Source organism: Orbilia oligospora (assembly GCF_000225545.1).
Source record: "Orbilia oligospora ATCC 24927 unplaced genomic scaffold scaffold00188, whole genome shotgun sequence".
NCBI lineage: Eukaryota > Fungi > Ascomycota > Orbiliomycetes > Orbiliales > Orbiliaceae > Orbilia > Orbilia oligospora.
The window spans coordinates 1,092,815-1,119,390 of record NW_011645745.1 but is presented as its reverse complement, the minus strand read 5'-3'; the positions used below and the strand labels follow the sequence as shown (position 1 = coordinate 1,119,390).

Here is a 26,576-nt window from a genome sequence, read left to right as displayed (position 1 = left end):
AAAAAAAAATATTTAATTATCATTATTAATAATAATAGGGTTTTTGTATTTTTTTTATTTTTATATTTTATTTTAAGCCTACAATTTATTTTGATTTAAAAATTGTTATGAAAAACAATAAAATTGTGTTGTTCTGTTTGAGTTTGTTGGATTTGTTAAATTTTTTATTTTTGGTGCCGGGGGCCCGCTATTTCGCGCCATACCTGCACTGGCCAAGCCGGGGTTACAGCTACCTGATATCGCATCACCGGATTGGTCATGATATCGGCCAGGTAAGCCGTTGAAGGACGGCCAACAGCACAATATCGGTATCATTCCGCCAAATTCTGGCTCGGAATTGGTAGAAGTTGTAATAGCTCGTAGCTGGGTTGACTTGGAAAAAATTTCCGCCAATTTTCTGCCCAACGTTCGCCCAACACAATTTTGGTGAACAAAACGTAGCTAGCCTAGCAACTAACAACTGAGTACGTATCGAGGCAGTTAGATATCGTCAGCTTCAGTCCGTAGTCTCGAGGGACCAGCTAGGAAGCACTTATTTAGGCATCAAGTAAGGGCTTCCTTCGGTACTCTAAGTAGTAAGTGAGTAGGCTTACACCAGCTTCCCAATTGGTACGTAGACTCTTCAATATCAACGAGACCAAATATATCTAAATTTAATTTCTATCTAATACCAACTATAGCGTAGTCTCGAGGGACTTCAGTTTACATTCCTTCAATCACCGTCTTCGCGATGGTTGCCCCTCCTCGGCGTCACTGCAAGCCAGTCCCTTCACGACGCTATCTCGCCCTCCGCCACGGCCGAAGGATCCTAAAGTCCCTAAAAGCTTCATCAGATGATTCAGAACCACCAAAAAAGACCCTCCCGTCGGGCTACGCCCAACTCTACTCCAGCGATAACCCAGGCGTCAAAGCAGGACCTCACGTGGTGCAAATAACTCAAACTATATCTGAAATCCAGAATGATCCAGCAACAATAACTAGATCCACAGAACAGAAGTTCACTGCTCTTGGTCCAAAGTTCGCACTTCCTGGGGATGGAATTTATTCTGTATTCCCTCCCCAGGGACATACTGGAAGGCCTGAGGTTCTGCCTCATTTGGTTACCAATGATGCTACTTTACCTTGGGAGCGACAGGTGCGGTTTAAGAAACCGACAGATAATATGGATGTTAAAGATTCATTGAATACTGTTCCGTGGATGGCTTGTTTGGTGTTTACCAAAGATGAGCTTTCGTTGTCTGATGCGCAGCTTAAGGGGGATACTTCCTTTTTCAAGGATACGAGCGTTAAAAACACTGTATCCCCGAACGAAACATTGGGCTTTGAAATGCCGCTCGCCGATATCCTCAAGGTTGACAAAGAACATGTCGCCAGGCCATTTACTACAATTTCTGGTGCAACAGAGACTACCACCAATCTTATTTTCATAAGACCAGAGCTCTTCAATAATCTCTTCTCGACGTACGGTAAAGATGGGAAAGTGGTGCCTTCGACGGAATCCGATATTTCACGGTATAAATACTTTGCCCATGTCCGACGGTTAAATACTCAGGGCATGGCAGAGGCCGACGCCTATGACGAGGACGAAATTCTCGATCGAGAGTTCGGTATCGTTGTGTCTCACCGAGCTGGTCCATTGACCATAGCCGAACCTACCCAAGTTTTTGTTCACATTGTTTCATTAGAAGAAGTGGAAGATTTGACTCCTTTCCCAGTAGACCCCTTGAGGAGTAGTCGGGTCGCGATGGTTTCACTATATAGTTGGACTTATATGTGTCTCCCAGCGAATTCATTGAATGTCGCAGATGCATTTGAAAGAATTGGAAAGTCTTGTGGGATGTTGCGCCCGATTGTACCCGAAGCAAGCGCAACAGATGAAAGCGATATTCAAAGCAGGTTACTCAAAAGAATCAACGACGGTTATTCTATGATCCGTTATCGAGTCCAGACAGGAGAGACTACGGTTGCATTTAACAGGAGTCCTCTAACCCCCACCCTTGTTTCCAAATATGATTGGGACCTTTGCTCGACATCGGGATCCTCGCTTTTGATTCTTGACCAGAAGCTTGGAATCATGGACATAACCTATTCAGCGGCATGGAATCTAGGAAAAACTCTAGCTATGGCAGACCATGCCTATTCGTCAGCATTGAGTCGTACCCGCAAACAGATCCTCCAAATCGCTACCCCATTGGCGCAACTCAAGGTTCTCAAATTCGCAGGCATCAACATCAAAAGCAAAACCGACATAATAGCAGAAATGGGCAAGTCCATCAGTACTTTAAATGAAATTTCTGAATCATTCGGTGCCATGAGTATGGCCTACCGTTGGCAAAAACATCAACCACCAAGAACTCCGGATCTCTCGTATCATAGCGAGGAGATGGGATTATTCCTAGATGAAGAACTACTCAAGGCCGCGTATCTCGTGGCAAGCAGTACAGACTCTAATCCCAAGTTACCTTACCTTCCTCCATATGACGAACATAATACCCCATACTCAGCAGACTGGGTCGTCATCCTTAAATTTCTCTGTGATTTGATGTATTTGATCAAGATACCGCACAACTACCTCCTCACAGACGCTTCTCACCTCCCACAAGAGACGGTTAGGATGTTCCATATCGATCCAAACTGGATCGATGCACTACTGGATGGCGCCCTAAGCATTGGTAATCTCGTGGACCGAAGGAGAGACAGGGTCCGAGATGCCATCAAGATGGCATTTAATCGGTATCTGGAAACTCCAAACTCAGAATTAGGATACCCTCCACCAGTTCCACAATATGGATTCTACATGCGGTCTATTCTTGTGGCAATGTTCCCTGACTTGAAGGTAACCATGGACCCTCTGGCGGATGATAAGGGTACTCCAACACTTATCCGCCACGAGATCGTGGATAGAGGTGTCATGCTTGGTTTCTTCAATCATAAGCCCTCCGGTACGGAATTGCAATCGATTACTTTTACGCAACCAGCACATCAGTTATCTTTCACCGCTGCAAGGGACCTCCTGATATCTGATATCCAAGTCTACTACAAAAGGATTTATACTGTTGTAGACCCAGACGACAGCAATAGAAACAAACCAATTGCACAAATACGGCAATCAAGGGCAGATGATCCCACAGTAGGGAATAGAGCACAGCTATTTATCTGGGGGAGCCCTAGCACAGATGATGTTCGAACTATCAATGCTAAACCATTTGTTCAAGATCTTTATGATACCCTTAACACAAGCATGAACCGCCTCCATACCGATTGGTTTACTGAAGTTTGTCCGTCTGCTGCCATGATGGCATATCAACTTAATGACCCTTGCTGGCAACTTGAGATCCACGTTCCAGAGCCTCCCGCAGAACCACCTTTTACGCTATCTCATACGTTCCCACCGGAGTTCCCTATTGTTACCTTAGAGCGTCCTGAGCCACTAGTTGCGTTAGAGAGTGCACCACATCTTACATTCGAAGATCGAGCAACCGCTCCTCCATTAAAGCTCACGAGTAGCCTACCACGTTTTAAAAGATTAATCCCTGCCGAAATCTACAACACAACTGAAGAGCTGCCGGTACTCCTTTCGGCACCGGGCACGCCCTCAAGCCCAGCGGAAATGATCCTCACCCCGACCTCCCCATCATTTTCGGAGATCGACTTCCTCACATCTGAATCTCACACCGATGACTTTATATTCGTCGCGGCCGGGCCTCCCGAATTCAAGTATAAAGTCGCCCCAGCCTCAAGCCCCAAATCAACCACCATCTCCATACTTCCGGAAGAACAGGACCTAATCTTCTCAATCGTCTACCAATCATCTGCCTTCGACTACGAACTCTCTTCGGTTACCATCACAATCCCTATGTCCCACCCCACAAAACCCAGCCTTACAAAAGCATACCGTGGACCTGGTGCAACAATGTTATCAAATCTGAGGTTTTATGTGAGAGCCTTATACTCGACAGAGAATAATGCGTTACAACTAGTGCTTTTACCCCGGAGTACGAGGAAAGTTGTTAGAGTTACTGACATTAAGGACATGAGTTTTATGTTGAGCAGAGTGTTAGTAAAGAGTTATAAGAAAGTGACGAGTATTGAAGCTATTGTGCAAGAGGTTTATAAATCTGGCAGGGCGGAACCGAAGACATTGTGGATTACATTGAACCCGCCGACGTCTTGACCTTATATTTTTTCTCAAGGAGTTGGTTTACCAGAATTTGATATCGAAATGTCGGATATATAAAGAATGCCATGCAGAGAAGATCGAAGAAAATCCAGGTTCTTTGAATCTTTTACAAATTTTTTACGTAATTTACGTAATACTCGAGTCGTCCCAAGACTCCACTTGTGAAACCTCGAATGACGACTGCAACAATTGTATCGACAATACAACACATTTCTGAAATACGAAGCCTTGTTGGAAAATTTTATGAGGGGCGAAGTAAACTAAAAAAAAACTCGTCGGTTGAAGAATGGCCAGGAAAGGATGGGTGATCCCCATGAGCTCTCCACGAGGACGGATTGGATTGAGGGCAACCGAGAAGTTTATTTCGAGTATACATGAGGAGATAGCTCCTGAAGATCGATCTACTTCTACCCAGAAAGCTTTTCTTTACGTCTGCTTATACTTTTATATTCCCATTCTATCCTTAAGCTTTCCTCTGCAGCTGTCAAGAGTCTACCACCGTTTGCGTTTATTCGATACACGTATATATTCCCAAAGTCGTGGCCAGATATATCTTTAGAAGTTTCACCGCGCCCTCCAAAAAATAATAATATGGCATCTTCAACCGCATCAACTTCTCCAACCACCACCACCCCAGCAACATTAACCCCACCAAGCGGTTACGCCATCAAAACCTTCCAAATCCCCGTATCTCCGACCTCTTCAACCAGTACCATCTCCATAAAAATCACCGAGCCAAATTTAACCGCCCAAAACCTTCCATTAGAAACATGGGCTTCATCCCACATCCTCGCCAGTCTCCTCCGTCAGATCAAAATCAACTTCCCAAGCTCTTCAAATAATAAGGATGTCGATGTCCTACCCATCCTGGAGCTCGGCGCTGGAACGGGGCTGGTAGGGATATCAGCCGGGGCGATATGGCAAAAACCGGTGATTTTGACGGATTTGGAACCAATAATCCCGGGAATTCAGTTGAACGTCGATATTAACAATGTCGGTAGTCAATTAGACGCCATTAATAATAACATTTCGAGTCCAGACCATAGTACTTTAGATACTACTACGGCGGCTACCAACCCAGAAAGTATACGGTGTGGAACATTAGATTGGAAATCTCCCACGATATTGTCGATGTATACCGACAAACGTATGTACTTCTCCACAAACACCAAAGCACATGTGATTCTTGCAGCGGATACTGTATATTCTGAAGAACATCCGGGGTTATTAAGTGATGTTATAAAAAATTGGCTGTATAAGGATCAGGAGGCGAGGGTTGTGATAGCTTATCCTATGAGAGTGGCTTATTTGGAGGAGATCAGAGAATTGTGGGATAAATTTGAAGAAATTGGGTTGGAGGCTGTGGATGAAGGGAAAGAAACTGCAAATGGAGAATTGTTTGATGATGAACTGTTGATCGAGTGGAGTTTGTGGAGGTGGAGGAGTGAGGTTTTGGAAGTATGAAAGCGGTAGGTCAACGTAGATACTTACAGGTACCTAAGTAAGTAGGTATAATTGCATATACTGGTTATTAATGTATTCTTTTAAGCGCAGAGCTAGAGTATAAGTACACTTCGTAAATTCGCCCTCCAAGATAACATGTGGCTATAACTAAGCTAAGTATGTAAGCTAGTACTTGAATACTTAGGTACTCAAGCAGGGATGTGATATGTCACGAAGTTAGCAAGGTCTCGAGGCTACGAATACATTAAGAATTAGTATATAGAGTATCGTGCGGTCATAGCTGCTTACTTAAGTAAGCAGCTTACACCAAGTTACCCGGCCAATGGCATTGACGGCTGCCCGATTGGGGGAATTTGTTGTAAATTGACGTCACAACACATTTCTTCCCAACAACAACGTAAATATTAGACGCTGAGTTCGATATAATTATGGTCTGTATATCATACTAACGTAACCAATCGACAAGCTCTTAAGACAACAATCGACACCATCGTCCGCAGATGAAACAAGACCCGTCAAAGAGGACATAACTTAGAATGTGAGCCATTGGAACTCCTCCAGGCGGAACGTTGACAATTGAGGGGGAGGATTTAAGCCCACGGGCCACTCGCCCGTTTCTGGCTTCTTTCCTCCCTCCTCTCCCCATCGTCACACTCCGGTACTGGCGTTCACGGACTTTCTAGAAGTCCACCCTTGAAACCCCCATCGATCTCTTTAATTCTTACCGTTTTCTTTTTCTCTCTCCCATCACCATGCGTCTCCTCACCTTTCTCGGGGTTCTTCCCCTTGTCTCCCTCGTCACTGGCCGACCTTACTTCATCGGCCGTGACCAAAAGCTTTCCGACTTGGATATCGTCGTTGGATATCCCGTCTCTGTTCCCGAGACGTTAAGCCTTATGGAACAAACCACAAGCGCAGTCTCTGCTCCCGAGACTTTAAGCCTTTTGGAGAAGTCAACAGTCTCTGCTCCCGAGACTTTAAGCCTTTTGGAGAAGTCAACAGTCTCTGCTCCCGAGACTCTAAGCCTTTTGGAGTTAACGACAGTCTCTTCTCCCGAGACTTTAAGCCGTATGGAGATTACAAATGTCTCTACTCCCGAGACTTTAAACCTTGTGGAGATAATTACGACCCGGGATGGGAATATCCTTTCCCCAGTTGACGTCAGGGCGGCCCTGACCATCCCGGTCAATATGACCGTGGATGAGTCTGAAACCCTGGCGGCTCTGCCCACTAGGTCGAGAGGCGCGGAAACCGCCTCGATGACTTCGGTGACGAGTACGCACGTCGCCAAGTCAGTTTCCACGGCGAGCGACACCCGGCCCAGCTCCACGGCCAGGGTAGGGCCTTTCCAGCCCCAGCTCCTCCTCACCACGACCCCGTATAGGGAGGCGATCCCACGTACCCCATCGCCAACCTATACGGGGGTCTCGCCCTACTCCCTGTGGAATGGAAAGTCCCTACCCATTTCACTCCCGTTTGTCTCCGCCCGGGTCACAACCTCTGGCGTCCTTGTCGAGCCCACGTCGCCATCACCAGCTTCCACTCTTCTTCATTCAACAAGCTGGGCAGAGTTTGCCAGACTTCTTACTGTTTCTCAGTTTACCATTACTTTGGATCAACATAAACGAACTCCTTCTACTACGAGCGGTAGTTCTGACTCCTCCCGACCAACTGCCGTAGGCTCTAGATCTCCTACCACTACAGGCATGGCCAGTGTCGAGCTTGGTTCGTATAATACACGGATTATTTCCTCTCCACAAATTACCAACCCACCTGTCACTACCATCCTCGTTCAGCTCACACCATCCACCTTGATAAGGCAACGTCGTTCGGCTGCTACTTCTGAGCCAGGACCATTATTCCTTGAATGGACTCCCGATTTCGGAGTTACGGACCTCGGATTAAAAACTAATCCTATCATGCTTGAATTAAGGGCACCTTCATACGTCAGCGAACATTATTACACAGCCCAGATCCCGGATGAATCTGAGGCAAGTTGCACGACAGGACGTGATCCTGGTATTGGTCCTTCACCTTTCTCGGCCTCATACACTACTATAGAGCCACATTGGTCAGATCCATACTTCCGGGAGCCAATTACCCTTTCTTCTCGTCAAGTTACATCGGTTACACTTTTCCCTTGCCCCCATGACCCGTCCTCGGACAGGCTTTGCATAGGACCACCCACTTCTTGCACCTCTGCTACTCTTAAAACAGAGCATCATGTCCGCACACCCAGTCCAGCTGAAGTATCACTGGTCCTTCCAACCCCTACAAGGGAACCAATGAGCTCTATAACATTTTTACATATTGATCTATCCCTCCCGGAGAATGGTGGTCATATGATGGGAATACGCGAACCCATGGAGAACACCGAAAGACATTCGACCCTTCCTCCAAGCCCAATGATGCCTTGGGATTCTGATTGGTTCGAAATGCTTTCGCATATTCCAGTCACCCATACTCCTACTACTAATCATCATAACGCTATACCTAAGGCGTCCACAGCAGTACAGCCGATGAATGACACCATTACCTCCCTGCCATCATGGTATAATGGGCCTGTGGCCACTCTTACGACTATTACTACTCGTCGTCAAGAGATTTGGGCATCCACTTGGATCGCTCCGATTCCTGTTAAAACGCAGACTCCATCCAGCTCTATGAGCAAGTATACACGCAGAAGAATGCCACCACAGCCTCGGAGTACCCGCTCAACCACGATCAATGGATACACATCATTCCTCGTAGACCATCAAGCAAGCACGGAGACTAAACTCCTCGGTGCTCTGATCAAGTTCAGCACTATTACTTTACCTCTTTTTGATGGCCGACACTCCACTTTGACTGTCTGCGAACCTTCCGTGACGAGAAATCCTTATGAGAATCTCACACATATTAAGATGACTCCCGAGGACATAGAATACATCATGGCCAGGCAACTACCAAAACCGGTCAATACAGACCCAAGAGCTGGGTACGGAGAACTTATTCTTCCAGCCGCATCAGTACCAGCGTCCAGGCCTCTGTCTCTACCCTCCATCAGTAACATTAATGTTAACAATATTCGTCTCAACACCGCTACCTCCATCGTCTGTTCGGAGTCTACATGGGCAGTCCTCATTGTTTTCATGGTTCTCTTCCCCATTACTTTCACCATTGTCATGACTGAGCTCTTGATTCGCCATATCTGGTTCCGTGGTGTTCCTGAGGATATCAAGATCAGGCTTTTGGCTGATAAGAGATACCGGGGGTATGAAAGAATGATCGGAGTCGGTATTATCGCAACAGTTTCTGTCCTCATTGGTGTTTTGGTAGCATGTTATCTCCGAAACGGAATGTGCGAAGACATCAAGGTATACGAAGACCTCGCTAGTGCTGGACAGAGACAATTCTGAGTTCTTTCTTTTGCTTTCAGAGGAATAGGTTCTGATGCTTTCCTTTTTACATTTTATTTCCTTTGTTCTGTTATTATTGAGGTTGGGCATTCGCGTTTTGGATTGGTTATTCGCACTGGGTTAATTGGATAAGGATTATATATGATGCAAGGAGTTTTTTTTCGATGGTTTATTGACGCTCAGGATTTGGAAATCGGGGTTGGGTATACTCTGATATGGATACTGGATATGCGTCTTCTCTGGGTGGGGTGGATGTCAACGTGAACCTTTGTAATAAAAACAAAAAACCCTTCTAAACAAAATTATATCTATCAAGTAGGCGTGACTGGGAATAGGATTAGAAGATAGCTTGTGTTCTTGTAACTCGAGAACACCGGGGTGAGGTGAGGGGTGAGTATAACACATGCCTGGCAGTCCGCCGCTCGAGCCTAGTTAGCCAGTGTGCTTCTTTTATAACTACTTAGTTACAGCAACCATAAACTACATGTAAGTCGACGTATTATATTATGTAAACCAAAAAACCACTAGATACTACATGTCATCAAATTATAATTACGCAAAGATAGCCTCGTATTTGGATTCGGGCTGTTTAGGATGAGATATATTTAGATATAGAAACAAGGCAGAACTTTTATGTGCAGATCCAGAGGCAGATTTATACCAAACTCCTAGACTAAACAGCAAGTTAGAACTTTTCATAGATATAAACTTTTGTCTTATAAACCCAGTCCGCTTATAAGGCCGTTGGAGGGAAAAAATTTAAGTTTATCCTGAATACTAGCTTGCGATATACTCCACAGCATTGCTCTGGTGTGGGTGTGTATGTGTGCGCGACTCGTATTTTTTCTAAGCTACCCATCAAATATACTTTTCTCTTTTCTCTCCCTGGTATCGACAAATCAAAAATACTATATATTCCACATGGGCGCGACATGTTGACATTTTCTGAATTCCGGTAGCCGGTAACGTGGGTGCATGTTATAGGGGGTGGCGTCGGTCGCGGTCCAAATCGCAAAATCGGAAATCCTTCAATGCAATGCAGCCGCACAGGTGTCAGTGCACGCCTCCATTGCAACGTGCAACACGCAAAGCTCGAGTTCGCGAATATCAAAAAGTTGCCTGCGGGACCTCACGTTAACTCTTTAAATTTAACAACGGGGGAAAAAACAGAATGATCATGAGCGGCAGATTGACAACTTTCTCATGTTAAATTTTTTGCCGAATAATTCCGACAATGAAGCCCACATATTCATATTCATTGGATGCAATTTAAACAGCTCAGAGCCAAGTATATCCACAATGGCCTGGACTTGTGAGCTGTTCGAAGTCTTTTCGTTACCATTCTTGGTCTCGCACTTCGGAATGGAGGAGTTGGAGCCCATTTTGGGAAACCAAGGTTCAGCTGAGCGCGCCATATCGCAAACCCTAAAATCTTGAGAGTGATACTTTGATGGCAAAGCCAGGGCGCGTCGGCGGGTGTGGATATAAATACAATGGGACAACCGGTAGGTCTAGTAGTATATATTTTTTATTTCCCATCCCTTTTGTCTACATTAGTGAAATTCCCATTACAACTTTAATTTTCTTACTTTCGTTGTAAACAATTGATTGTAAAGATCATGTTGTTTTCTCTGGAAAAAGCTGCGGCAGTAGCTGCCTTCCTTACGGCTTTGCCAGTTCAAGCTGTCCCTTTCCCTCTAGAAGAGCGAAGTAATAGTTGTAATGCGGATAATCTTCTTCGGCTCCTGCGTACTCCTTCCAATCTACCAGAGGCGCTCCCATTCTGCAGCAGTTATTTGAACCTGCCAGCGTCGACGGTGACGGTATCGACCGTGACACCGACTGCGTAAGCCGAATATCCAGCCGATCTATGTTTTTCTGTGGTAAACGCCAGCTCTAACACATATTATCTACTGTTGGGAATAGTACATCATACACTACCAATCTCAGCAATCAAACTATTCTTTTCACCGAAAATCCAATCTTTTCTTTGACAATTACGTCCACGGAGACATCGGTGATTGTGACTACAACCACGCTCACACTTAACGCTCAGGCACCAGCCCGCCTTGCCCGCCGCGCCGCTTCAACGAAGACCACGACTACTTTTGTCGACAAGGTGACAGGGACGACATATCCGCCATCTCGGATTTCCAGCGCCTGCGCGTGCCTTACCATTCCAATTGACGTCACTGAAGTCACTGCTACCGCTCCTGAAGTCACCGAGACCATCACATTGTCGTCGACTTCAGTTACTAGCTCGACTGTTACCCTCACTTTGACTGAGTCAACCTCTGTGACTGAAACTTCCACAGTTTACTCCACCGTCACATCTACAACTACCAATGCCCCTCTGATACCAACAGCGTACGCCTTGAAGGTCGTTGCTCCCGGAACACAAGATGACGGCCTCTACGTCTACAATAGAAATGAAAATGCCAATAACAACGGAATAGGTGCTTCTCAATCCTTCCCAATCACCACAGACCTTACAAAAGCCACAAAGTTCACCATTAGCCCCGACGGCGCACTCAGAATCGCTGTTTCAAGCACACTTTTTACAAGTTCAGTAGTGGGCCAAGAATCAGCTGATTGGGTCCATTTCAACCATCCAAATATTCCTTTCGAGGCTCTATATGCCAACAAGCGCGCTTCGATAGATGGGTGTACCAACTGTTACGTTGTTAAGTGGAATGTAAATCCTGTCACTGGATTTTGCACACCTTCGAACGCTGGCTCGAAGCCGATTACTGTCTGCAATTTCCCGGCTGCTGGATATGGGCGTGGGCTCTATGTTGGTTCGAGTTCGGCGACTGTTTATGCTTGTGTCACGATCGATCTTCGAGTGGTTCCTCTTTATTAAGACAGATGGATAACATTTTTGGAAGGTGCGCGAGTTGTATCGTATTGATATCATCTGCATATGTTGTTTCTTTAGCCATTGATGCAAAATCATAGAGATTAAGGGTGGTATTGATCAATTGAATGTATATTATGTTTTTTTAGCGATATTAGAACACTATACTATACTAATATAACGGCATCGATTCCAGAACACTAATACTGATGTTCGTATTCCAATAGAAAAGCTACAAAGACTGATAGATACGGGATACTGTCTATTAACCTCGAACCCCTAACGATGTCGATACTACTTCCGTTTATAATCCGGAGTGGATAGAAAATAGAGACTTTCTTGTCGTCCAAAAAAAAAACGCTTCAGAACCGATCGAATTCTGATCTATCGATATGCTCGGCTCGTCAAAAGCCGTGTTGTACGTGGTACCTTCAAAGGGCGTAACTGCCCGATTAAGTAGTTACGTTTAAACTTTAAACTCGAAAAGCCTTGTAGACGCCGCGTTCCAACCGACCTAGACCGGCTCATCTACAACCCCAATACTCCGACTTCATCTCCAATCAACCGGTAACACAGACACGATGCTCCCACCGTTCCTCAAAAGTAGCTACCATCGGTACAAAGCCGACACCAACCGTTTTACAGAATGGTTGATCGAGGCTGCCACTTCCTGTGGTACTAAAGTCGAAGATCTGTTTAAACCAGATCCCAAATCGTCCAAAAAAAGATCCGGAAAGATCACTAAGATCCCTCTCAAGGGATATGCCACGCTTGTCGATGTAATTGTGAAGGCTGGTGTTAAGCTTCCGAAGACTATTAGGCTCGTTCTTGAGCGTGCTATTGCTATTCGAAAGAAATTTGCAGTAGCTTTTCGGATGGGTGGTCATGAGGTGGATGATAAAGCGGATAAAGGGCATTTGCATTTTATTACGGTTTTGGAGAGTGCACTAGAGAGGTTGAGTTCGTCTGTTGCTGGTGCTGTTAGGGAGTCTACGAAACAAACCCCGAAGGCAATGAAAGGAGAGGTATCGATTGGACAGCAGATTCCAGACTTGTTAGAGCATCTCGCTTTGGATGACAACGACAATGATGATGGTCTCAACATTAAAGATGATGGAAAGGTTTGTTACCGAATCAGTCTTGTATCTTTTATACGATATCTTACTAACTCAACTAACAGGATGACACGCCAAAGGCGACAGTCCAACCTCAAACATTCGAAATCGAGGATGAATACGAACTAGAACTTCCAGAATCATTCTTCATGGCATTCTGTCTTTTAGATGATATAAACACTCTCCGAGACTTCATCAAAGAGACCTGGATAGAATACAAGGATGGGATGATAGACGCCATGACAGCTGCAGTTACCACGAATTCCGCGGTTATTCTTGGGAAGGAGATGATCGATGACGTTTTTTCCAAGATCGATCGGACCGATTTTCCAGACTCTCAGAGTATTTCGATTACAATGTACAAGCTGAGATGTTTGTTGGATAACGTCCCCTCTGATGCCTCACGGAGAGGAGCGAACGAACCTTTCGACCTTGGAACGCTGGACACTGCAGATTGGGCACTTGCTACGGCGACTATACTCCTCCAATCTTTCATACCGGTGCTTCAACCAGGCCACTGTCCATTCTATCGCAAGGGGCATTTCGGCCCTGTTGATACTTCAAAACCTTACACCCAACGATCAAACGAACAGAAGTTCCAAAGCGATAGAGAAGCTGTACTCGATATCCTAGGAGACTTCGTTTTCTTGGTCAGAATTAAGAATGTTATGTGGTTGAAAGATGAAATCACGGAGACGATGATGGATATGATGGTGTCCAAGAAAGTAACATTACATCACGCTTTCTGTATCCAAATCTTTCTAGATGTTGGAAATGTACTTGAACCGAAGAAGTCAGCACCATTCAATGATCTTCGAATGACATCTTTGAGGGCGAAGAAAAGCCTCACAAGCCTATTGGCATCGATCAAAACCCACCCATGCGCATCATGGCCAAAATCAATGACTGAGCAGACCCAAGGGATTCTAGAGTTCATCGAAACCCATCTTTTAAAGGATGTCTGGATTCCATTGAAAGAAAAGAGTGCCCCAGGCTTCAAACACGCTGAGTTCCATCTTTTCAAAGAAAACCCGGTCCTATCCGGCCTTACAATGTACGATTTGAACCTAAATCTCCAAGATATAGGTCTCACCACCATCAACACCTGGAAATCAGTCTTCCCAATACTCCACCTCTATAACCTTCTTGAGCACGCTCGAGAGGTGCCTACCTTGGACTGGAAGGACCTAGATCTTTTCCTGAAATTCCATGACGAGAAAACCATCTTCGTCGGCGGAAGGCCCGTGGGTATCGAAGATAGTTTCAAAATATTTCTCTTATTCTGGGGTATGCCAGCGACCTTCGTTTCAAAAGTTGTGAATGGGGCAACAAAACCCGAGAACAATTCAAGACTTCGTCAAGCAGTTGGTACGCCCCGTGCCATAGCACCCACCACAGTCCTCGCCACCGCTTTCCACGTTGCCCTAGTCGAAGACCGAAAGGCTTCATTCTCTCTCGCGATCGTTGAAAAGGTACTAGAATACCTCGACTCGGTCCCCGATTCCACAACCTCAACCCCAACCAATGCCTTCCGCATTCTCAAAAGAAAATGGAAGTCCACCAAGACATTGTCACCCCTCCAGCTGCTCGCTACCCTTCGTAGCAACCTAGCTACCGAAGAACCCAGGCTTTTATTCAATTACATCGGTCTTCATGAACGATGCATTGAGTTCTACGAACAGGCCAGAGCCCACCTTCACGACAAATTTGTCCAATACAATGGTCCAAATTACCTCAAAGATATTGATAAAGAACCCCCCTTTGTAGTATTCTACATCATGCACGCTGCTTTAATGTCCTCAAAGGCACAGCGTACCCTGTTTCCCAAAGGCCCTTCCTCCACTGCCTCGGATCTTGAATTCGGCAGCGTAATGTTACGCCGATCCGGTGAACAGATAAGGGAATTTATGAAAGGAGGTAAAGGAGAAATTGCATGTAAGGAATTAAGGGTGTTTAGCAAGATTTACGGCAAAGTAAGTGAAGGGTTGGAGGCAAAGAAAAAGGAGGAGAAGGATGTTTATTGGACGGCGATTGAGGATGTTGTGGATCCGAAGGCTTTGGCGATGTATCAGTTTGGACGGTTAGATGGGCGGATATGATAAGGGAACTAAATAACTTTTTGTTCTAAAGGTGTTTTATCACAGTTCGAGCGTTCGGTGCTTAGGTTGAGCTTTGTCATCCCGTGAATCCTAATAAAATAGCCAAGGGAGCTTATTAGGGGTCGATTAAAAGCTTGTGATATGCGAGTGGGGGGACATGATACCGCAATATCAATATGGAGATGTTAATATGTTTAATGGACGATATTATATTTCCTAGATTATGTCGGCAGAAAATGCAGATAATAGAGAAATACCAAGGCGCTTGGCGTGTATCGCAAAACTTACCGCCATCAGGTCCCATGGTATTTTTTAAAAAAAGGTTTTGAAACTGCAGTTTCAAATAATCCCCCAGGTCCGAGTGTTCGAGTGCTTGCTTAGGATTTGTTAAAACTGGGAGACAAGGGAAATCCCGGATAATATCGATAATGCGAGTAATGCAATGTTTACAGACTGAATCGGTTTCAACACGCCCGGCCGTTTTCTCCACAGGTTACTTGTATTCTTTTATCATTTTACTTCGGGGATAGGCCCGAAACTAAAGAGCCAGTATCTCCACCGTGGTACCGAACCTGAGCGGCTATAGTTGACCTTTTTTTAAATGGAAACATTGACGCTCGCGCTCAGGAGGAATTAACAACAGCAGCAAGTGCCAAAGCACCATTTCGTCCGATTGGCCTGGGTTCTCAGGGTCCAAAATACCACAGTTCCAACGCACATTGATGCTTCCTCGTAAGTAGTTCAACGGATTAAAGTTACCCCAAAAGATTACCTAGTCCCGAGGATCATATATAAGACTTCCTATTCGACGATTTTCCATCACAAAACTCGACATGTGAGATATATAATCATATGTACAGTTCGACCAGACCCCAACAGTTAATTACGGTGTAGTGGAAAACTCCGCCACCCAACAGTTCCAACATAAACTAACCAACCAGGCAGCCCCAGGCTGGAACCTAGTTCCTTGATGTGCTATCCTCGTATATCACAATCTACCTAGCCTAGTGGCATATTTATGATATGTTAAAAAAAATTATTAAAAGTTTTAACATGCAGTAGCTCCTGCGGATCTTGCGTAATGTACAGTAGATCTCGGATATCGGGCGAGTCTCGGACCAGAGGAAGACATAATTGGTTTCTAAAGCTGTAGATGCAGGACGCCATAAATTTCTAGAGAAAGTAATATTTGCTTCAAAAGCTGGGTATATAAGCGAGTGGCTGTGATAATTTCATTGCGGTTCTACAGGGGAAGACAAAGTGATCGTATGAGAATGGTATCATTTGTATATATTCCTATTCACGGAATATGTTGGGATATTTTGATGACTACTCGGGGGCTGGACGTCGACAAGAACATCTGATATGGAAGCGTACTGCTGCTTGCTTATTCTCCCATAATTGTGGAGATAATGCGGAGTGCATACAGTAGCCTGCAGATGTCGACGCCCTGTAATGTCGGTGTAGCCGTTCGAGATCGATCTGGTATTTTGCTTGAAATCACTAGGCCTCCGGGTCCCCGACTTTATATACTAGAACCGTATATGGCTACGGCACATAAACCTAGCATATTTAAGTATTTATAGTACGTATATATCATTTTCTAGAATAAACACAACCTCTAGCTAAAGGATTCATTACTGTTCGATTGTCAGACGTACACGCAAACGAAAGTTGTTTCGACTTTATACATACACTAGCAGCCTATATTGGACTATTTAGGTTGAGGAAACTATAAATTTCGAAGAAGATTGGGTCTAGGGCATATGAAGTATCTGATAGATGCTGCTGGCTTTTGAAGAAGAAAAAAATGAAGTTATGTAATTCTATGGCAAGGTTCTTTGAGATGGTTCCTTTAGAGGCCTGTATGTATGTATCCTCATTATTATCAACATACATATAATTATAAGATGCCCATACCCCGGGCTCCAGGTCCATCACTAGGAATTCACTTGGTGGTCTAGGAATAGCACGAGTTACATGGGACTCTAAACTTTGACTAGGAGTCTCCAGGTACACCATTTCGGGAGTCCTAGTCCGAAGGATAACTGTCCGGCCTTTAATGTTAAAGGTTCCCAAATCATCTCAAGGTACTGTATTCGAGCGATTAATATCGTCAAATATGCAAGTTACTATCCCGACCCGTCTACCCGAGGTTCATGGTCATAAATCTGATTGTTCTGTGGGAAATCTACACTACACAATACACTTAGGATCAGGTCTGCTGACTCTTCTGCCTAGGCTTTCCAATTGTGAGGCATTTTCTCCCGGGCTTGTAAAGAGTAATCTTTGTCGCCGCGCCGGAATTATGGAGTATTTTATACGCTTTTCCGAATAAATTGAGAGAATAATTCTGCACGAACAGTTTAAGCGACGATAGTTGAGGCCGCCGCCTACAGGAAACCGGACATCCCTGATCCTGTTCGACAAAAAAAAACTTGGCAGGGGGAGGGGTTCGAAAAAGCCGTTGGGCTTTTTTTAAAAACGTTCTTGAGGGCAGATAAGTCGGAGTTTCAAATGGACGGAGAAAATAAATAAATAAAAACGGCAACGTTTGGCGATATCATTTGTTCAATCGGAACATTGTTTCGGGTATATGGATACTGCCCTGGATTCCCCACGGGATCTTGAGACCTCGGGGTGTATTAGCTAGGATTCCTTAAGTTTTTTGATTTCGGTTCGCGCTGAACCACCTCGGTTGAGTGAAACGGTAAATTTGATGATTCGAATTCAGAGCTCAAGGCCGGGCATTGGTGGGCCCTCTCAGTTATATTGCAGTCTGGGTTTTGAACATGTGGGCACTAGTCTACATTTCTAGCTAGATTACGACGACAAACACCGAGCCCGTGCAATTAATACCTTTTCCCACATGGCCATTATGCTCAATTGATCAAAAAAATAGTAAAATTGGCGAAAGAAATGGGTAATCGGACACGTCGAAAAGTTAACGTTGGGTGGTCGAACTTCTTTTGGTTATGGTATACTAAACTGTCGGATTGCATGCAGGGCCCAGACTCGCCGCGCCAGCCAGCGGTCCTGCGTTGATCAGAAAGATGGAATATCATTACCTTGAACTCATCGACTTGTCTGTTGGAAAAGTCTTGATAACACTTATATTAGAGAATTCCCCAGCGTGCATAGTACGCGTATTATTCGCAATTTCGGGTGACAAGCATAACCGATATGTCGGCTCGATTCGTCGTATCGCCCCACCGATATATTCCGTCGACCACCTTTGATATATATGACCCTGTCTGGGGAAGCGCACCGTGCTGGTTCTGTGAGACAATCCAGGTTCCGAAAGAACAAAGAAAGATTGCAGGTGAAAACTCCGTGTTCGACTGGGGTTCGCCAGAGATTCCAAGTCTCGTAATTGGATCGAACCTCCTAAGCTCGCCTAATACCAGAGTCTTTTGAAAGGGAACCTGGAAAGCGCTGCCTATCTCAAGGATATCTAACCTTTGGAAAATCAAGCAGAAGAGTTAACTGACGAGGGGTTGTTCCGTGGCGGGCTGTTTTTTTGCGGGAAAGGGTAACCCTCGGTATAGCCCTGGTATTTGTCGTTCCCTTAAAAAATGCCGAAGTAATGCAGCTTGCATATATGTTAACATGCAAAAGATGCTTATGCCCAGACCTTACCCCGTTTGTGCAACATTCGCGAAAACCCCAAGATCAATATGAGATCGACGGTAGGCAAGTTCACGTGCATATATATATGCGCATTATCAATTTTCTCTGTGGCACCAAAGAGTAATACCGGGCAGCTGGGCTCATGGAAGACTATAATTATAACGAATAACGAATCCTCGTTTTTGGATTTCTGATCAATTAGTCTGCTTGAGCTGGCTATTTTTCTTGTACGGCTGACACAGTCCCTGTCAGATTCTGCTGCAACTGATGCGGCCAAGTCTCTGGGCACGATTCTTGGAGTTAGCTTCACAGTGAGGCTAAGCAAAATCTTAGGGCCATTGGCTCTCCGAGAAGAAGGAGAGAAAAGCGTCTCCCATTTTCAACAAGCAGTCCCTAGCGTTTGGGAAACCCCAATCATTCGTTTTGAGGCATGGTCAATACAGCCAAGAAACTTGGTATTCAAATAACTTTTGGGCTGCCTACGGCTGAGAAATTGACAATTGAAGATCCTGCTGAGAGAATTTTTGCATGGAGAAAGTTCTAAATAAAACACCAAGAATTGCCCAGGTCGCATGAACGTTTCTCCCCAAGCCCTTAGGCCCAGCTTGGTAGCGGTCTTGATACGGGTCAAGCTTTTGGTGATCAATACTTGGAAGCCTTGTCCCGTAAGTACCGAGAAGAAACTTTGTATTCCAGTGCTGCAACAAGCTGCTAAGCGTCGTTTATGGGGTTTTGACAGGTAACGGAGCCGCAGTCGTTAAGGAAGCATACTTCTCTCGTAATAGAAATCAACTTTTTTGACGACAGTTTAAGCTTAAATACTTGACGTGAACCAGGTATGCAATGCTCACCTTACCGGCCCCAAGTTCAGAATAGGGATTTCGAAGGGTTTGCCAGCCAGTTCTTTTTTGCTTATGCTAATAGTGCAGGTTCTATTATTGTTTTATGGGTGTGGTAGGCAATTAGAAATGCTCACCTGCGTTGTCGAAAGAGGATGTCTGAAGTCGCCGCGAGGAAGAGTGCTCGGGCAGGGTCCCAGAACAAGCCCACCAACTCTACGGGTGTAGGGCTGAGTGCTTAGTGAGTGTCAGAGATCCCTTTCTATACGATGTATCTTATAGATTACATGCTGTCTCTTGTAAGCGCATACGCCCCCAGCTGGCCAGGCCTCCCCGAATGGGCACGGACTATACGAGATACGGCCCGAGAACAGTTCACTTTGTTACCGGAGGGCTCCTCGTATTCACAGGCTTGACTCCTTTCAAATAAACTAGCTGAAGAAGCTGAAGCCTTGCTGTCCATAAATATGATCGTTCCTCCCCTCCACGATATCTCGTTTTTCTCTTCCCATTCTATAGAAATTTCTCAAGATCGTTCGACACTCTCTTCAAAACTTTTTATAATATATACCCGTTCTTCAACTATTCAAAAACTGTCTGCATTCCATATATATCCGATATATACTTTTTTTACCACCAAAAATCTTCAATATGCATTTCTCAACAATAATATCAATTGCTACCCTCTCTTCGTTATTCTATTCCGCCCTAGCATGCGAGTCGTGTAGTGGGTCCGCAAAGAAACTACACCGCCGTGAAGCGGAAGGTGGGGAGGGTGGAGAGCCAGCATTCTCATATCTCGGTCTTACTGGACCCGTCGATTGGAACCAGTTTGAAGGCGCCCAAGCATGTGGTGATGGAAAGACCCAGTCCCCAATCAACGTTGTATCGACAATGAACACAACTTCTGCCGGAGACATTGGGGACTATGCAGATATCGGTGCTAGTGGATTCAACTTTACCAATACTGGTCATACAGTCGAAGTTTTCTATAGGGGACAACCCGCAGTCTTGGGTGGTGTGGAATATGAACTTCAGAGGTAATGAAAACATCTTCACATAATGAAGGCGTAGAGAAATTGACTAATTTGATAATTGCGGATAGATTCCACTTCCATACACCCTCTGAGCACAGATTAGACAATGAATGGTTCCCAATGGAGGTTCACTTTGTTCATCAAGGTCGAAATGGTGCGTCACAATAATCAATACTATAACATGCGGTACCGTAAGCCATGACTAACGAGCCATATCTATATAGATCCAAACAGATTGGCTGTCGTCGGTCTCTTCATTGATACTAATGAAGAAAATACATCGGACCCAATGATGAGAAGACTCGCTACTCTTCTCCAGTCGATCGAAAACCCCGGCGACACCGTCGTTGCCACCCACGTTCCTCTTGCTGGTGTTCGTACCGGTATCACTGGTGCTAAGAAGTATACTTACCCTGGCTCCCTCACCACTCCTCCATGCACTGAGGGAGTGACATGGTATGTCAGTAATACCATTCTCGACGTCTCAATCGCCGACTACAAGATCTTCAAGCGAGTTCTTGGTTACAACTCTCGAAATCTCCAAACCGGCCCTGGAAAGCAAAACGTTGTCGAATTTGCTGCCCAGTTCCTTCCTGCCGTTGCCGAGCGAGCTGCTGCTAAGAAACAGAAGAGGACTGCCAGGCGGTTCGCTGCATAAGTGACCAAGAAAATTAAGTCTTTTACCAAGAGGTTTTTCTTCCGAGTTCCGGAAACGACCGTTTTTACCCTTTCTAGTCTACTTTTTCATTACTGTCTCTGTCTTTGTGTTCTTTTTGCGAGTGCTTTACTTGGTATTTAGGAAAAACTCTTGTCGGTTTGATATCCCCCAAAAGAGTTCTTGGGCATTTCTTGTCATCTCTTGATTATATTATCAGCAAAACTTTTTTTAAGCTGCCTTTATCATAGTTATGTGTGTTGGAATTGGACTCGGAACAAGCCCAGAGACACTCTTTCTTTTTTCTTTCTTTCTTTCGTTCTGTCTCGACATGTATGCCCGACAAATGTATTTTTTGGCGTTCTGGGGAGCAATTAGGATAGACTATCATTTGGTCAGTCGAGAAATTCCTACCGAGGAATCAAAATCTCTATAATAAAAATATTCATCTTCAAGAAACTATCCATTCATCCCATAATACTTTCGAAAGCTTTCCTCCTATCGTGATAACAGCTCCAGAGCGCGGTTACGTAACAATACTCGTAGCAAGGAGAAGGAAAAAGGGTTCCGATTGTTCCGAGCGCTCACAGAACCTTGGTTTGGAGAAAATAATTTACCCCACCATCCTCAAACATTCAAAACGGAGAATTTTTCTTGGGTTTGTTTCAATAGTGTTCCGTTCATCTTCGGAAAACTTCTTTTGGGGTTTAACAGCCGGGCGCTTTTTGAGTACGGCTGAGCCACAATTTCCTTTCCCCGTGTTGCGAATTCGATGTCGGAGAAATAATAACGGTTTCTGCCCAGGCGGGGACCCAAGGCCCAGACTTCCTTTCCCGAGCTCAGGAGTACTAGTATAGCACTGTAGAGTATATATTCGATGGCGGGATGATAATATAGCATCCCTCGTGAGCACATTCTATTTCTGTATTAAATTTGCATAGCAAAGGCCGCTAGTAATGCCTAGGACTTAGCTTACGCACAGACACAAAAACACTCGATGACGAAACCTTTCAGACTACGAGGCATTATGCTGCTTTGGGATGTGGTGCCCAATCGAGGAGGAGGATAGTAGAACCTTCATGAATAGGTCAAAGGCATAATGGAACGACTACCCTCAAGGAAATTTAACTTCCCGGCTAGGGCCCTGCTAGTTTTGGAAAATACCACCAAGATGATGGTCAAGCTGCCCAGGCTTCGAGAATAAAAACCCTAAGATGGGCTTTCGAAGTTCTATGTCGCTAGCTGGTTCCCAAGTTGGGTATATCACATCCTAGTAACTACTTACTTGGTCGCGATAATTTGATTCAAGCCAAACATAGAAACTTCGATGCAAATCCTTTTCTGGGATTATTGAAAACCTGGGAATCAAAACCATGCTTGGGTATCGGCCCGACCTTGCTTCGGCTCGGTCCGTATTTAGAAGCTCAGAAGTATCTATCGTGCCCACGTGGGTGTTTTCGTCGCATCTATTGACCGATTGTTGGAACATAAGTTTGGTTTTCGAGAAAGGAAGTTTTAAAAGATCGGAATTTCGCATTTTGTATAATACTTTACATGTTTTTGTATCGACTGCCGACTCCCGTGGTTTAACTTTGTGCCGTGCACGTGGTACCCCAGTGGTACTTGGTCCCTACGCCCGCGTGAAATTATACCGATTAGCACAGTGTAAAGCTCCAAGCGCTCTATCGACGCCAAACTGACCGATTTATTAAGGGAGTGGTAGATGTCTACTAACTTAGGTCTGCATAGAGTAAAGGGTCTGACGTCATTTATGGAGATATTCTGGACAACTTTGAAGGCGATAGGGTAGACTTTGTCTCGTAAACCAGACCCGGGAACCCACCTTCGCGAAAAAACCGCATGTATCTTGGCATGGTTCTAGTTGCAAAGTACATAGGTTAGTTACTGACGTAAATGACGAATAAAGTTTAATTTCATGTACAAAAAATGAAGACTTACCTGGAACTTTCATATATCACCAGAGCAGGATGGTTAATTGCTACTCGGGCTTGGTTTTCCCGAAACCAAGAGCATAAGTGGCCGGGAGGGGGAGCCAATGGATATATGAGGATATAAATTCTAAGATCGATTGTACACTAGAGTATAGTACCGTAAGCTACATGCATAAGCGCAATATAAAATTGTTTTTGTACGGATACATGTACCTCTCTTTCATACTTTCGGAAATCTAAAGAGTAAGATTTATAACCTATTGTTCCTCGTTAAATTCAATACTCAAGAATCTTCGGGTTTTGAACCTTATATCACATCTGTCAATTAACTCGGTACTTTAGTTATATCGGTCATATTGCCCTTGCCTCGCCTCCCAAAGCGAAGTCTATGAATACATCAATGTTTATATACATGTATACAGCTCATTGTTGGATTCAAACTTTAAAGAGGAGTGATCTTAGAAATAGTGTTTGATTCCGCTCAAGATTGCATCAGTATGAAACTTGTAGTTAATATATAAGATCCAAGGGTCAAAGCCAAGGTCGAGAACTAGCTAGATTGATGTTTTAAGCTAACGTTTTTAAAAACCAATAAGAAAATCATCTCAAATCTTTTTAAATAATATGACGTCTACGTCCTACGCAATGAGCTCGAGGCAGTGTTTTATGTTAGAGAGATCGATTACGCATCTGTGGACAATAAAGAGAAGCTTCAGGGATTGTGGCGCTATAGGTTCAGGAAAATGGATATAAAGTTGGAAGAGCCCGGAAGGGGGCAATATGTTCCCATATACGAGACTGTCGTACGCATACAAGTATCCGGAGACTGCAACCGTCCCTAGGGAGGTTGGATGAAGCTGCTGGCCCCGTTTATCCACTATGACTACTAATTCCGACCCATAGAGTAATAGTTTGGGAGCGCATGGCGTTCTTTCGAGAGGATATCCTTGAACTTGGGATTAATTTTAGGCATTTATAGGAATTTGAGCCGCTTAGCTTAATTGAAATAAACCAACCAATAATCTTTATGCTGGGATTTTAGAGCGGATCCATAGGGTTGGTAGAGGCCCTTCTGGCAACATATAGGACATCCAATAATTGAACGGCGCAGCGATGGGTATTGGTAAAGGAATATATATAGCATAAATCTTTAGACCTCCTCGGGTTTCTGTTGAATTGATGCGAGGGAAGATATATATTCGCCTGGGTATCCACAAAAGGCAAAAAATCGTAATAAATTGCTCTATAAGAACGCCTCTAACAGGATATCAACGACTTGACCAAAATCGTACTATTCTATTAGGAAGCCGAAGTACTCCTTAGAAAATAGTATGCTCGCCTACGTTAACCTATTGTTCCAATATCCATTCCTGAATTAAGAACAGGTGTCTTTGTCAGCATTCCAGAGCTCAAATATATCTAAATTGAGCTTAAACAGTGCACTATGATGCAAGGTTCTCCCCAAATCATATGCTATGCAGCCTAGATTCAACAAGGAGCGCAATCTCTTGGAGTAGCCCAAGTTGCCGAAACACTATGCATGTATTAGATCGGTGAAAGTTTATGGTACCACAACGAATAGGGTTGTTTATGAGGCGGTCCTGCGGATTCGAATTTCATCGTGTTTAGATGAGGTAGTATAACAGCCCGGAGTCTGTGTATTTTTGTAGGTGGTGTATCAATAAGGATAGGAAGATAACTTAAATATGCAGTTATAATAGAAAACTTGATTGGGTGCGGATATTTTGGGGATCGTAGTGGATTAATGCGCTAATAGGTGGGTTAAGGAGAAGAGGTAATAATTGCACGATAGTTTGAGAGGCTAAAGGAGGACAAACGACGAGTAACAATTGAATCGACGGTTTCGTAAAGTCAGGGCAGCTATAGTTTCTGGCCTGGGTTCAAAGAATTTTGGGAGAGTATGCTGTTAAGGGCCTGGGGTGCAAAGTTCTTATGTCTTTGCATATAGGAGAGATCTGGTGGACGGCTGAATGGCGATGGCTTGGGATTTTGAACCAGTTCTACTTCTGACTTATCCGACTCAAACGGCTAGGGAAATCGAAAGAATCCTTCCTCGAATTCCTCCGACTATGATGCTTCGGTGGAGGCAATACGAAGGGCCCAGCTCCCTAAGTACAAATTAGGCAAGCAGCCTTAGAGCCAACGGCATTCCTACCTCAAACATGATCCCATGCTGAACCCGGAAGTAGTTCCATTCGACTAACGTAACACAGCCGTCTGTGTAACGATCGGATAGGATGGCCAGCCGTTCGCCATTAACACCCCGCAAACAATAAACATTTAGTCAAAAAACCATCCCGCGAGCCGACATGAAATCACAAAAGTAGGCAACAGTCACAGATGAAGTCTCCCCACGTCTATAACGGTCTTGCGACCGCGACGAATTCATCCAATGCTAGGACGTCATTTCTTGTCCGCGTGTGAGACAATAGGGGAAAGCATGCACGTATGGGGCCGTGGGGGATCATCGCTGGGAGAGAGTGGGCACCCCGCACACTTGTTGCCATATTCAGCATCGAACGTTACGTTAGGAAGACGTAAATGACAATGGTCATTCCAGTGCAGGATGCGCCTGGTTCTTAATCCGGCTTCCTAATCGAGGCGGGGCGATCTGTGATCGAAAATAAATGTTGACAAGCACCTGCGAGTCATTAGTTCTAAATTCGCCAATATGTTTAGTTCGTGCTAGATTTATAATATTTGATTGATTACACGGGATATGAGCGACATACGACGGTATCATGCCACGAATTCTGCTCGTCGATTGTTGCCGTAGAATAATTTTGAAAAGACGGAAACGATGAAACGTGTTTGCAGGGTTTCTAGAGAAATATTAATCGATCCACGCTACTGCCTATTTTTAAGACGGGAAGGGTTCTTCGGTATCTCGGTGAAGCGGGATATATCTGGAGGGTCGTGGAGGCATATATGTTGCACGATGTGGAATCTAGGCCTCCTATTCGTAAGTTTGTCGGATTTTGAGCATGCACAACCCATGTCGTATTAGTACTGTAGTGGCGAACGGGAGCAACTAATTAGTTGAAGAATCAATGGCGAGGAATAGCCCCAACTAATAGACTTTTGTTTGGCGATACTTATTTGCCAACGGCGTGGGATGAGTTGTCGATTCGCTGGAGTGAATGATCCACGGTGCTGTATCATAGCATGCAGGCGCGGTTGTTTTGCAGTGTCGGAGTTTGCTTCTTGAAAAGATCAGATGACCTGCCAGGAAGTTGCAGATTCCACGCGTGTACCGTGCACTCAAACGAAAGGGTAAAGTTTCGCTTGACGTGTGACAGCTAAGACAGTTGTGATTGGAAAAGCGAATG

At 44.6% G+C, this 26,576-nt stretch overlaps 6 protein-coding genes across 6 annotated transcripts; all 6 read left to right on the top strand.

Moving 5' to 3' along the window:
• Nucleotides 1–730: 730 nt before the first annotated feature.
• On the top strand, nucleotides 731–4,174 carry AOL_s00188g330 (uncharacterized protein; the record flags this gene model as incomplete). Its single annotated transcript, XM_011128578.1, has 1 exon — nucleotides 731–4,174. The coding sequence occupies one exon, from the start codon at nucleotides 731–733 to the stop codon at nucleotides 4,172–4,174; it is 3,444 nt and encodes a 1,147-aa protein (XP_011126880.1).
• A 597-nt stretch (nucleotides 4,175–4,771) lies between these two features.
• AOL_s00188g329 (uncharacterized protein) lies at nucleotides 4,772–5,644 on the top strand (the record flags this gene model as incomplete). The annotated part of the gene is made up of 1 exon (XM_011128577.1): nucleotides 4,772–5,644. One exon carries the CDS (start codon nucleotides 4,772–4,774, stop codon nucleotides 5,642–5,644), a length of 873 nt encoding a protein of 290 aa, XP_011126879.1.
• Nucleotides 5,645–6,396: 752 nt separating this feature from the next.
• Nucleotides 6,397–9,042, top strand: AOL_s00188g328 (uncharacterized protein; the record flags this gene model as incomplete). The annotated part of the gene is made up of 1 exon (XM_011128576.1): nucleotides 6,397–9,042. The coding sequence occupies one exon, from the start codon at nucleotides 6,397–6,399 to the stop codon at nucleotides 9,040–9,042; it is 2,646 nt and encodes an 881-aa protein (XP_011126878.1).
• Nucleotides 9,043–10,661: 1,619 nt separating this feature from the next.
• Nucleotides 10,662–11,905, top strand: AOL_s00188g327 (uncharacterized protein; the record flags this gene model as incomplete). Its single annotated transcript, XM_011128575.1, has 2 exons — nucleotides 10,662–10,888; nucleotides 10,969–11,905. The coding sequence occupies 2 exons, from the start codon at nucleotides 10,662–10,664 to the stop codon at nucleotides 11,903–11,905; spliced, it is 1,164 nt and encodes a 387-aa protein (XP_011126877.1).
• Nucleotides 11,906–12,480: 575 nt separating this feature from the next.
• On the top strand, nucleotides 12,481–15,113 carry AOL_s00188g326 (uncharacterized protein; the record flags this gene model as incomplete). Its single annotated transcript, XM_011128574.1, has 2 exons — nucleotides 12,481–13,020; nucleotides 13,080–15,113. 2 exons carry the CDS (start codon nucleotides 12,481–12,483, stop codon nucleotides 15,111–15,113), a joined length of 2,574 nt encoding a protein of 857 aa, XP_011126876.1.
• A 5,120-nt stretch (nucleotides 15,114–20,233) lies between these two features.
• On the top strand, nucleotides 20,234–21,277 carry AOL_s00188g325 (uncharacterized protein; the record flags this gene model as incomplete). Its single annotated transcript, XM_011128573.1, has 3 exons — nucleotides 20,234–20,622; nucleotides 20,688–20,773; nucleotides 20,844–21,277. The coding sequence occupies 3 exons, from the start codon at nucleotides 20,234–20,236 to the stop codon at nucleotides 21,275–21,277; spliced, it is 909 nt and encodes a 302-aa protein (XP_011126875.1).
• Between the last annotated feature and the right edge of the window lie 5,299 nt (nucleotides 21,278–26,576).